Here is a 13,220-nt window from a genome sequence, read left to right on the forward strand (position 1 = left end):
ATTTTTTTACAGGTAAAAGAGCTGATTTCTTTGGGGCAATGCCCTGCAAAAGGCCCTTTTAAGGGCTATTGGCAGTTTAGTTTTGGCTAGGGTTTTTTTTTATTTTAGGGGGCTTTTTTTATTTTGATATGGTTATTAGATTAGGTGTAATTAGTTTAAATATCTGATAATTTCTTATTTTAGTTTGTGTAATTTAGTGTTTGTTTGTTTTTGTAATTTAGGTAATTGTATTTAATTAATTTAATTTATTTAATTGTAGTGTAATGTTGGGTGTTAGTGTAAGACGGGTTAGGTTTTATTTTACAGTCAATTTGTATTTATTTTAACTAGGTAGTTAGTAAATAGTTAATAACTATTTAGTAACTAGTCTACCTAGTTAAAATAAATACAAACTTGCCTGTAAAATAAAAATAAAACCTAAGCTAGCTACAATGTAACTATTAGTTATATTGTAGCTAGCTTAGGGTTTATTTTACAGGTAAGTATTTAGTTTTAAATAGGAATTATTTAGTTAATGATAGTAATTTTTATTTAGATTTCTTTTAATTATATTTAAGTTAGGGGGTGTTAGGGTTAGACTTAGGTTTAGGGGTTTATAACTTTAGTATAGTGGCGGCGATGTTAGGGGCGGCAGATTAGGGGTAAATAATATTTAACTAGTGTTTGCGATGCGGGAGTGCGGCGGTTTAGGGGTTAATATGTTTATTATAGTGGTGGCAATGTCCGGAGCGGCAGATTAGGGGTTAATAAGTATAATGTAGGTGTCGGCGATGTTGGGGGCGGCAGATTAGGGGTTAATAACTGTAAGATTAGGGGTGTTTAGACTCGGGGTTCATGTTAGGGTGTTAGGTGTAAACATAAATTTAGTTTCCCCATAGGAATCAATGGGGCTGTGTTACGGAGCTTTATGTTGCTTTATTGCAGGTGCTAGGCTTTTTTTTCAGCCGGCTCTCCCCATTGATGTCTATGGGGAAATCGTGCATGAGCACGTAAAGCCAGCTCACCGCTGACTATTGGACTGCGGTATGGAGCTCAATTTTGCTCTACGCTCACTTCTTGGCTGATAACGCCGGGTTTATGAAAACCTGTAATACCAGCGATGTAGGTAAGTGAGCGGTGACAATAACGTGCAAGTTAGCACCGCACCCCTCATACCGCAAAACTCGTAATCTAGCCATTTGTTTTTTAGTTTTTTCACAACTCCCCTTCTTTAAATGTTTGTTTAATTCCTTCCAATGGTTTAAACACTCCTGAAACACCCCATTTTTGCAGTATGGCCAGCTGTATTCTCATCTGGAGGGGCAGAACTTTAACTATGTATTTAACCCATATGCAAATGTTAAACTCATAACATAAAAAAGGTTTTTATTTTAAATTAAAAAAATCTCTGATGAAATAGAACATATAATTTATTTTAAAACTATACTTTTTTTAATAATTTGATGACTAATGTAACATGTAACATCGCTGTGCACAGTCAAACAGCTCTGCTATTCCTAAACGTACACCTACATATTACTTTCCTTACCTTCGTTACTCTATGAACACTTAACCTCGTGTTTTGCACATTACAGAATGACATGGGTGGTCAGCGGAGCTTGGTCAACAAATGGACAACTTTTCTAAAGGCTCGTTTAATGTGCAGCGTGCCGGGGAATGATACTGGGGAGGATACTCACTTTGATGAGCTGAGTAAGTATATATTACTTCTGTCATTAATTGGGTTGATTAGAATTAATTCAGATAGGATAAATAACAGTTCACCTGTTTATATTTGTTTTTGTTACGATGAAGTATTGTAAAATCGTTTATCATCAAAATGCCTCCCATTTTGAACTATAGTAACAATATTTAAAGGAGCAGTAAACATTAATAATCCACCTAGGGCATGCAATTTTAAGCAACTTTCTGATTTACTTCTATTACCAATTTTGCTTAATACCCTTGGTATCTTTTGTTAAAGAGTAATCCTAGGTGAGCTCAGGAGTGTGCAGGTATCCTTAGCCATCTGTGTTTGCAACTATGTATAACATTGCTATAAACATAGTTTTAGACTGTGCTGCCTCAGAGACTTTGTAGCATTCTATGGCAGCAGTGTTTATAACTATGTATAACATTGCTATAAACATTGTTGCAGACACTGCTGCCAGACGGCTCACGTAGGGTTACTGTTTAAAAACGAATACCAAGAGAATTAAGCAAAATTGATGATAGAAGTAAATTGGATAATGGTTTTATAATTGTATGCTCTATCACAGTGTTTTTCAACCAGTGTGCCGTGGCACACTAGTGTGCCGTGAGTGATCCTCAGGTGTGCCACGACAGACTGACAACAGTGTGACATATTTTTTAAACTTTGCTTGTTTTTTACTCCCAGTGCAGGGGTAGTTTGTAGGAGGCATGGCATAACAGCACAATACATACAGTTTGTGTGTGTTTGTGTGTATGTGTATATATATATATGTTGTATTAGGCTACAATGTGTGATTTTTTTAAAATTTTGGGATGGTGGTGTGCCACAGGATTTTTTAATGTAAAAAAGTGTGCCACGGCAAAAAAAAAGGTTAAAAATCACTGCTCTATCAAATCAATTTAAGTTTAATTTTGACTTTACTGTCCCTTTAAGCTCTTAGCAACTGCTCAGAATTAGACCCAGTTAACTCCCATTTATAGTTCTACTTAATGCTTCAATGAGCAGCAATACCCTTAAAGGGACAGTCTAGTCCAGAATGTTTATTATTTAAAAAGATAGATGATCCCTTTATTGCCTATTTCCCAGTTTTTGCATAACCAACACTGTTATATTAATATATTTACCTCTGTGATTACATTGTATCTTATCCTCTGCAAACTGACCCTTATTTAAAGGGACACTAAACCCAATTTTTTTCTTTCATGATTCAGATAGAGCATGCAATTTTAAGCAACTTTATAATTTACTCCTATTATCAATTTTTCTTTGTTCTCTTGCTATCTTTATTTGAAAAGCAGGAATGTGATGCATAGGAGCCAGCCCATTTTTGGTTGAGAACCTGGGTTATGCTTGCTTATTGGTGGGTAAATGTAAGTCTCCAATAAGCAAGTGCTATCCATGGTGCTGAACCTAAAATGGGCTGGCTGCTAAGATTTACATTCCTGCTTTTAAAATAAAGATAGCAAGAGAACAAAGAAAATTTGATAATAGGAGTAAATTAGAAAGTTGCTTAAAATGTAATGATCTATCTGAATCATAAAAGAAAACATTTGGGTTCAGTGTCCCTTTAAGTTCTTTTGACAGACTTGCATTTTAGCCAGTCTGTGCTGACTCATAAATAACTCCACGGGAGCTAGCACAATGCTATCTACATGACACACATGAACTAGCAGTGTCTAACTGTGAAAAACTGTCAAAATGTACTGAGACATGAGGAGGCCTTCAAGGGCTTAGAAATTAGCATATGATCCTACCTAAGTTTAGCTTTCAACAAAGAATACCAAGAGAACAAAGTTGTTTAAAATTACATGTCCTATCTGAATCACAAAAGTTTAATTATGACTAGACTGTCCCTTTAAATATACAATTATGAAATAAATACTAACTAAATATTATTCACAGGAAATCTAAGGGAATTTCCAAATTATAAACTTAGGTTTGAGCTGATCTAACGTTTATTAATATATTAATTGTAACAAGATAAATTAATCTTAATATATATGTAATTATCCATTGTGTTATTATTATTCTTAATAATAATTATAATAATAATTATAATATAAATGCAGGTGAGTTTTCTGTCATTGCACTTCTTACAAAGGGCTAGATTAAAAGTGGCGCGCTACTGTTAGGGCGAGTTGCGATAAGCAACATCACGACTGCTGTAACTTGCGCTCGTATTACAAGTTGAAAGTAAACAAGCTCACTCGAGCACAACAAAGATTAGCGCATCGGGCCTAGAGTAAAGTGTATAGGTTAAAACAAATGTGCACCAAACACTCATATACACAATATCTGATAAAAACTATTCATAAAAATATTAAAAAAAATTTTTATAACGATTAAAAGGTATACTGTGTATGACAAGGTATTTGAATGAAAAAGGGCTATAAAGTATATATATATGTAAAACACACAGAGAAAGTCCAGCACTCACTTAAAAGCTCTCAGCTAAGATTAAAAGCAAAAATTGAAGGGTTAGTTACCGCATCTGGCCAAATGTAACAAGCCCAGTTACCACGTCAAGGTCCCTTCCAAAAACCTGGGACCCTAAAACAGCCACACAATGCAAGCTCTCAATTCAACAAACTGGGAACAAGTGAAGGGTGCACATGCTTTTGTAATCACCCTAGACATATACAAAACACGGAAGGGGACTGCACTCTCAGACTGGACTGGGTATATGTCTAGGGTGATTACATAAGCCTGTGCACCCTTCACTTGTTCCCAGTTTGTTGGATTGAGAGCTTGCATTGTGTGGCTGTTTAAACTATATTAACCCCTAAACCTGACCCTAAACCTAACCCCCCCCCCAACTTTAACATAATTAAATAAGATCTAAATTAAATTTACAATTATTAACTAAATAATTCATATTTAAAACTAAATACATACTTACCTGTGAAATAAAACCTAAGCTAGCTACAATATAACTAATAGTTATTTCTTCTGTTAAGTGTGATCAGTCCACGGGTCATCATTACTTCTGGGATATTAACTGCTCCCCTACAGGAAGTGCAAGAGGATTCACCCAGCAGAGCTGCATATAGCTCCTCCCCTCTACGTCACTCCCAGTCATTCTCTTGCACCCAGCAACTAGATAGGTCGTGTGAGAGGACTATGGTGATTATACTTAGTTTTATATCTTCAATCAAAAGTTTGTTATTTTAAAATAGCACCGGAGTGTGTTATTACCTCTCTGGCAGAGTTTGAGGAAGAATCTACCAGAGTTTTGCTATGATTTTAGCCGGAGTAGTTAAGATCATATTGCTGTTCTCGGCCATCTGAGGAGTGAGGTAAACTTCAGATCAGGGGACAGCGGGCAGATGAATCTGCATAGAGGTATGTAGCAGTTTTTATTTTCTGACAATGGAATTGATGAGAAAATCCTGCCATACCGATATAATGTCATGTATGTATACTTTACACTTCAGTATTCTGGGAGAATGGTACTTCACTAGAATTACACTGTAAGAAAGACATAAAGCTGTTTAATAACTAGAGATTATGTTTAACGTTTTTGCTGGAATGTAAAATCGTTTTCATTTGCTGAGGTACTGAGTGAATAAATGTTTGGGCACCATTTTTCCACTTGGCAGTTGCTTAAATCTGTTTTTTCTGTCAGTTTCTGTTCTCCCTCACTGCTGTGTGTGTGGGGGAGGGGCGCTTTTACTATGCATCAAATATTTCAGTCAGCAACTCATTGTATTCCCTGCATGATCTGGTTCATCTCTACAGAGCTCAGGGGTCTTCAAAACTTATTTTGAGGGAGGTAATTTCTCTCAGCAGAGCTGTGAGAATTATAGTTTGACTGAAATAAAAACTTTTATTCTGTAATTTGTTTCCTGCTTTCAGAAATTGTTATCTTTGCTAATGGGATTAAACCTTTGCTAAAGTTGTGTTGTTTACAAGGATTGAGGCTATAACTGTTTCAATTTATTAATTTTTAACTGTCATAGATCTTCTGTGCTTCTTAAAGGCACAGTACGTTTTAATATTATTCTATTTGAATTGTATTTCCAAGTTGCAATTTTATTTGCTAGTGTGTTAAACATGTCTGATTCAGAAGATGATACCTGTGTCATTTGTTGCAATGCCAAAGTGGAGCCCAATAGAAATTTATGTACTAACTGTATTGATGCTACTTTAAATAAAAATCAATCTGTACAAATTGAACAAATTTCACCAAACAACGAGGGGAGAGTTATGCCGACTAACTCGCCTCACGTGTCAGTACCTACATCTCCCGCTCAGAGGGAGGTGCGTGATATTGTAGCGCCGAGTACAGCTGGGCGGCCATTACAAATCACATTACAGGATATGGCTACTGTTATGACTGAAGTTTTGGCTAAATTACCAGAACTAAAAGGTAAGCGTGATCACTCTGGGGTGAGAACAGAGTGCGCTGATAATATTAGGGCCATGTCAGACACTGCGTCACAGGTGGCAGAACATGAGGACGGAGAACTTCATTCTGTGGGTGACGGTTCTGATCCAAACAGACTGGATTCAGATATTTCAAATTTTAAATTTAAACTGGAAAACCTCCGTGTATTACTAGGGGAGGTGTTAGCGGCTCTGAATGATTGTAACACAGTTGCAATACCAGAGAAAATGTGTAGGTTGGATAAATATTTTGCGGTACCGACGAGTACTGAGGTTTTTCCTATACCTAAGAGACTTACTGAAATTGTTACTAAGGAGTGGGATAGACCCGGTGTGCCGTTCTCACCCCCTCCGATATTTAGAAAAATGTTTCCAATAGACGCCACCACAAGGGACTTATGGCAAACGGTCCCTAAGGTGGAGGGAGCAGTTTCTACTTTAGCTAAGCGTACCACTATCCTGGTGGAGGATAGCTGTGCTTTTTCAGATCCAATGGATAAAAAGTTAGAGGGTTACCTTAAGAAAATGTTTGTTCAACAAGGTTTTATATTGCAACCCCTTGCATGCATTGCGTCGATCACGGCTGCAGCGGCATTCTGGATTGAGTCTCTGGAAGAGAACATTGGTTCAGCTACTCTGGACGACATTACGGACAGGCTTAGAGTCCTTAAACTAGCTAATTCATTCATTTCGGAGGCCGTAGTACATCTTACTAAACTTACGGCGAAGAATTCAGGATTCGCCATTCAGGCACGCAGGGCGCTGTGGCTAAAATCCTGGTCAGCTGATGTTACTTCTAAGTCTAAATTGCTTAATATACCTTTCAAAGGGCAGACCTTATTCGGGCCCGGGTTGAAAGAGATTATCGCTGACATTACAGGAGGTAAAGGCCATGCCCTGCCTCAGGACAAAGCCAAAGCCAAGACTAGACAGTCTAGTTTTCGTTCCTTTCGTAATTTCAAAGCAGGAGCAGCATCAACTTCCTCTGCACCAAAACAGGAAGGAGCTGTTGCTCGCTACAGACAAGGCTGGAAACCTAACCAGTCCTGGAACAAGGGCAAGCAGACTAGGAAACCTGCTGCTGCCCCCAAAACAGCATGAATTGAGGGCCCCCGATCCGGGATCGGATCTAGTGGGGGGCAGACTTTCTCTCTTCGCCCAGGCTTGGGCAAGAGATGTTCAGGATCCCTGGGCGCTAGAGATAATATCTCAGGGATACCTTCTGGACTTCAAATACTCTCCTCCAAGAGAGAGATTTCATCTGTCAAGATTGTCAACAATCCAGACAAAGAAAGAGGCTTTTCTACGCTGCGTACAAGAGCTCTTGTTAATGGGAGTAATCCATCCAGTTCCACGATCGGAACAGGGACAGGGGTTTTACTCAAATCTGTTTGTGGTTCCCAAAAAAGAGGGAACTTTCAGACCAATCCTGGACTTAAAGATCCTAAACAAATTCCTAAGAGTTCCATCGTTCAAGATGGAGACTATTCGGACAATTTTACCTATGATCCAAGAGGGTCAGTACATGACCACTGTAGATTTAAAAGATGCTTACCTGCACATACTGATTCACAAAGATCATTACCGGTACCTAAGGTTTGCCTTCCTAGACAGGCATTACCAGTTTGTGGCTCTTCCATTCGGATTGGCTACAGCGCCAAGAATCTTCACAAAGGTTCTGGGTGCTCTTCTGGCGGTACTAAGACCGCGGGGAATCTCGGTAGCTCCATACCTAGACGACATTCTGATACAAGCTTCAAGCTTTCAAACTGCCAAATCTCATACAGAGTTAGTGCTGGCATTTCTAAGGTCACATGGATGGAAGGTGAACGAAAAGAAAAGTTCACTCGTTCCACTCACAAGAGTTCCCTTCCTGGGGACTCTTATAGATTCTGTAGAAATGAAGATTTACCTGACAGAGGACAGGCTATCAAGACTTCAAAGTGCTTGCCGCACTCTTCATTCCATTCAACACCCGTCAGTGGCTCAATGTATGGAGGTAATCGGCTTAATGGTAGCGGCAATGGACATAGTACCCTTTGCACGCTTACACCTCAGACCACTGCAACTGTGCATGCTAGGTCAGTGAAATGGGGATTACTCAGACTTATCCCCTTCTCTGAATCTGGATCAAGAGACCAGAAATTCTCTTCTATGGTGGCTTTCTCGGCCACACCTGTCCAGGGGGATGCCATTCAGCAGACCAGACTGGACAATTGTAACAACAGACGCCAGCCTTCTAGGTTGGGGTGCCGTCTGGAATTCCCTGAAGGCTCAGGGACTATGGAGTCAGGAGGAGAGTCTCCTGCCAATAAACATTCTGGAATTGAGAGCAGTTCTCAATGCCCTCCTGGCTTGGCCCCAGTTGACAATTCGGGGGTTCATCAGGTTTCAGTCGGACAACATCACGACTGTAGCTTACATCAACCATCAGGGAGGGACAAGAAGCTCCCTAGCTATGATGGAAGTATCAAAGATAATTCGCTGGGCAGAGTCTCACTCTTGCCACCTGTCAGCAATCCACATCCCGGGAGTGGAGAACTGGGAGGCGGATTTCTTAAGTCGTCAGACTTTTCATCCGGGGGAGTGGGAACTTCATCCGGAGGTCTTTGCCCAAATACTTCGACGTTGGGGCAAACCAGAGATAGATCTCATGGCGTCTCGACAGAACGCCAAGCTTCCTCGTTACGGGTCCAGATCCAGGGATCCAGGAGCAGTCCTGATAGATGCTCTGACAGCACCTTGGGACTTCAGGATGGCTTACGTGTTTCCACCCTTCCCGTTGCTTCCTCGATTGATAGCCAGAATCAAACAAGAGAGAGCATCAGTGATTCTAATAGCACCTGCGTGGCCACGCAGGACTTGGTATGCAGACCTGGTGGACATGTCATCCTGTCCGCCTTGGTCTCTACCTCTGAAACAGGACCTTCTGATACAGGGTCCCTTCAAACATCAAAATCTAACTTCTCTGAAGCTGACTGCTTGGAAATTGAACGCTTAATTTTATCAAGACGTGGGTTTTCTGAGTCAGTTATTAGTACCTTAATACAGACTAGGAAACCTGTTACCAGAAAGATTTACCATAAGATATGGCGTAAATACCTACATTGGTGTGAATCCAAAGGTTACTCTTGGAGTAAGGTTAGGATTCCTAGGATATTGTCTTTTCTACAAGAAGGTTTAGAAAAGGGTTTTTCTGCTAGTTCATTAAAGGGACAGATCTCAGCTCTGTCCATTCTGTTACACAAACGTCTGTCAGAAGTTCCTGACGTCCAGGCTTTTTGTCAGGCTTTGGCCAGGATTAAGCCTGTGTTTAAAACTGTTGCTCCACCATGGAGTTTAAACCTTGTTCTTAATGTTTTACAGGGCGTTCCGTTTGAACCCCTTCATTCCATTGATATAAAGTTGTTATCTTGGAAAGTTCTATTTTTAATGGCTATTTCCTCGGCTCGAAGAGTCTCTGAATTATCAGCCTTACATTGTGATTCTCCTTATTTGATTTTTCATTCGGATAAGGTAGTCCTGCGTACTAAACCTGGGTTCTTACCTAAGGTAGTTACTAACAGGAATATCAATCAAGAGATTGTTGTTCCTTCTTTATGCCCAAATCCTTCTTCAAAGAAGGAACGTCTACTGCACAACCTGGATGTAGTCCGGGCTCTAAAATTTTACTTGCAGGCAACTAAGGAATTCCGACAAACGTCTTCTCTGTTTGTCATTTACTCTGGGCAGAGGAGAGGTCAAAAAGCTTCCGCTACCTCTCTTTCTTTTTGGCTTCGTAGCATAATTCGTTTAGCTTATGAGACTGCTGGACAGCAGCCTCCTGAAAGAATTACAGCTCATTCTACTAGAGCTGTGGCTTCCACTTGGGCCTTCAAGAATGAGGCCTCTGTTGAACAGATTTGCAAGGCTGCAACTTGGTCTTCGCTTCATACTTTTTCCAAATTTTACAAATTTGACACCTTTGCTTCATCGGAGGCTATTTTTGGGAGAAAGGTTCTTCAGGCAGTGGTTCCTTCTGTATAAAGAGTCTGCCTATCCCTCCCGTCATCCGTGTACTTTTGCTTTGGTATTGGTATCCCAGAAGTAATGATGACCCGTGGACTGATCACACTTAACAGAAGAAAACATAATTTATGCTTACCTGATAAATTCCTTTCTTCTGTAGTGTGATCAGTCCACGGCCCGCCCTGTTTTTAAGGCAGGTAAATATTTTTTAATTTATACTCCAGTCACCACTTCACCCTTGGCTTTTCCTTTCTCGTTGGTCCTTGGTCGAATGACTGGGAGTGACGTAGAGGGGAGGAGCTATATGCAGCTCTGCTGGGTGAATCCTCTTGCACTTCCTGTAGGGGAGCAGTTAATATCCCAGAAGTAATGATGACCCGTGGACTGATCACACTACAGAAGAAAGGAATTTATCAGGTAAGCATAAATTATGTTATTGTATCTAGCTTAGGTTTTATTTTTATTTCACAGGTAAGTTTATATTTATTTTAACTAGGTAGACTAGTTAGTAAATAGTTATTAACTATTTACTAACAACCTAGTTAAAATAAATACAAACTTACCTGTGAAATAAAACCTAACCTGCCTTACACTAAATCCCAACATTACAAAAAATAAAAAAAACTACCATTACAAAAAATAAAAAAAAACTACCGTTACAAAAAAAAAACCCTGAAATTATCCAAAAAAATAAAAATGAATCCTATTCTAATACCCTTTAAAAAAAAAAAAAAACACCCCAAAATAAAAAACCCTACTCTAGAATAAACTACCAAGGGCCCTTAAAGGGCCTTTTGTAGGGCATTGCCCTGAGATAAACAGCTCTTTTACTCCAAAAAAAATACAAACCCCCCCTAACACTATACAAACCCCCACCCTCCAAACTACCAGGGGCCCTTAAAAGGGCCTTTTGGGGAGCATTGTCCTGAGATAAACAGCTCTTTTGCTAAAAAAAAAAACACCCCCTAAAAATATACATTACACAAAATAACAAACAAATTGTCAAAAATAAAAAAAATATTCCTATTCTAATACCCATAATAAAAAAAAACACCCCAAAATAAAAAACCTAATTTAGAATAAACTACCAATGGCCCTTAAAAGGGCCTTTTGTAGGGCATCACCCTAAAGATATCAGCTCTTTAACTGAAAATAATTTACAAAGACCCACTAACATTACAAACTTCCACCCCCACAAACTAAAAAAAAAAAAAATCTACCCATTGCCCTGAAAAGTGCATTTGTATGCGTATTGCCCTTAAAAGGGCATTTAGCTCTTTTACTGCCCAGACCCTAAACTAAAAAATAAAACCCACCCAATAAACCCTTAAAAAAAGCCTAACACTAACCCCCTGACGATCCACTTACAGTTTTTGAAGTCTCGCTTGAACGATCTTCATCCCGGCGAAGTCTTCATCTAGGACGGCCTCTCCAATCTTCATCCCGGCGGCGACGTCCTGATCCAAGCGGCGAGAAGTCTTCATCCAGGCGGCATATTCTATCTTTATCCCGGAGGCGCGGAGCGGTCCATCCTGAAGACATCTGGCGCGGAGCATCCTCTTCATATGGACGCCGCCGTACACTGAATCATCAATGCAAGGGACGCGATTTAAGATGGCGTCCCTTGCATTCCTATTGGCTGAAAAATTTCAATCAGCCAATAGGAATTAGGGCTGCTTAAATCCTTTTGGCTGATTTGAATAGCCAATAGGATTTTAGCAGCCCTAATTCCTATTGGCTGATTGCGCCGCATGTCCTCAGGATGGACCTGCTCCACGCCGGCTGGATGAAGATTAAAGAGGTCGCCTGGATGAGGACTTCGCCGGCTGGATAAAGATAGAAGATGCCTTCTGGATGAAGACTTCTTACTGTCTGGATGAGGACTTCGCCGGCTGGATGAAGATAGAAGAGGCCGCCTGGATGAAAACTTCTTGCCGCATGGATGATGACTTCGCCGGGACTTCAACAACTGTAAGTGAATCGTCGGGGGTTAGTGTTAGGTTTTTTTTGGGTGTTTTTTTTTTTTAGATTAGGGTTTGGGCAATGTGAAAGAGCTAAATGCCCTTTTAAGGGCAATGCCCATACAAATGCCCTTTTCAGGGCAATGGTTAGCTTAGGTTATTTTAGATAAAAAAAATTATTTGGGGGGGTTAGTTGGGTGGTGGGTTTTACTGTTGGGGGGGTGTTTGTATTTTTTTTACAGGTAAAAGAGCTGATATCTTTGGGGCAATGCCCCACAAAAGGCCCTTTTAAGGGCCATTAGTAGTTTATTGTAGGCTAGGGTTTTTTTTTATTTTGGGGGGGGGCTTTTTTATTTTGATAGGGCTATTAGATTAGGCGTAATTATTTTTTATTTTTGATAATTTGTTATTTTTCGTAATTTAGTGTTTTTTTTTACTTGAGTTAGTTTTTATTTTTTGTAATTAGATACTTTTTGTAATTTTTAGAGTAGTGTTAGGATTTTTTATTGGTAGTCTAGTCTTATTTAATTGGTAGTTAGTTTAATTTTAGCTTAATAATTATAATAGTTTAATTGTTAGTTTAAATTTTTTTTTTTTATTTGACAGGTAAAACAGAATTTATGCTTACCTGATAAATTACTTTCTCCAACGGTGTGTCCGGTCCACGGCGTCATCCTTACTTGTGGGATATCTCTTCCCCAACAGGAAATGGCAAAGAGTCCCAGCAAAGCTGGCCATATAGTCCCTCCTAGGCTCCGCCCACCCCAGTCATTCGACCGACGGACAGGAGGAAATATATATAGGAGAAACCATATGGTACCGTGGTGACTGTAGTTAGAGAAAATAATTAATCAGACCTGATTAAAAAACCAGGGCGGGCCGTGGTCCGGACACACCGTTGGAGAAAGTAATTTATCAGGTAAGCATAAATTCTGTTTTCTCCAACATTGGTGTGTCCGGTCCACGGCGTCATCCTTACTTGTGGGAACCAATACCAAAGCTTTAGGACACGGATGAAGGGAGGGAGCAAATCAGGTTACCTAAACGGAAGGCACCACAGCTTGCAAAACCTTTCTCCCAAAAATAGCCTCCGAAGAAGCAAAAGTATCAAATTTGTAAAATTTGGCAAAAGTGTGCAGTGAAGACCAAGTCGCTGCCCTACATATCTGGTC

The 13,220-nt window shown here is 39.7% G+C and overlaps 1 protein-coding gene across 6 annotated transcripts in view; it reads left to right on the top strand.

Moving 5' to 3' along the window:
* Window positions 1-13,220, top strand: part of SEMA3B (semaphorin 3B) — a 197,593-nt gene that overhangs the window by 167,924 nt on the left and 16,449 nt on the right. For all 6 annotated transcript variants that reach the window (XM_053721168.1, XM_053721172.1, XM_053721171.1 and 3 more), the window contains exon 9: window positions 1,575-1,692. In XM_053721168.1, coding sequence (XP_053577143.1) covers window positions 1,575-1,692 — 118 coding nt within the window. The remainder of the gene's footprint in view (window positions 1-1,574; window positions 1,693-13,220) is intronic.

The sequence above is a fragment of the Bombina bombina genome, chromosome 7, assembly GCF_027579735.1.
Source record: "Bombina bombina isolate aBomBom1 chromosome 7, aBomBom1.pri, whole genome shotgun sequence".
Classification (NCBI taxonomy): Eukaryota; Metazoa; Chordata; class Amphibia; order Anura; family Bombinatoridae; genus Bombina; species Bombina bombina.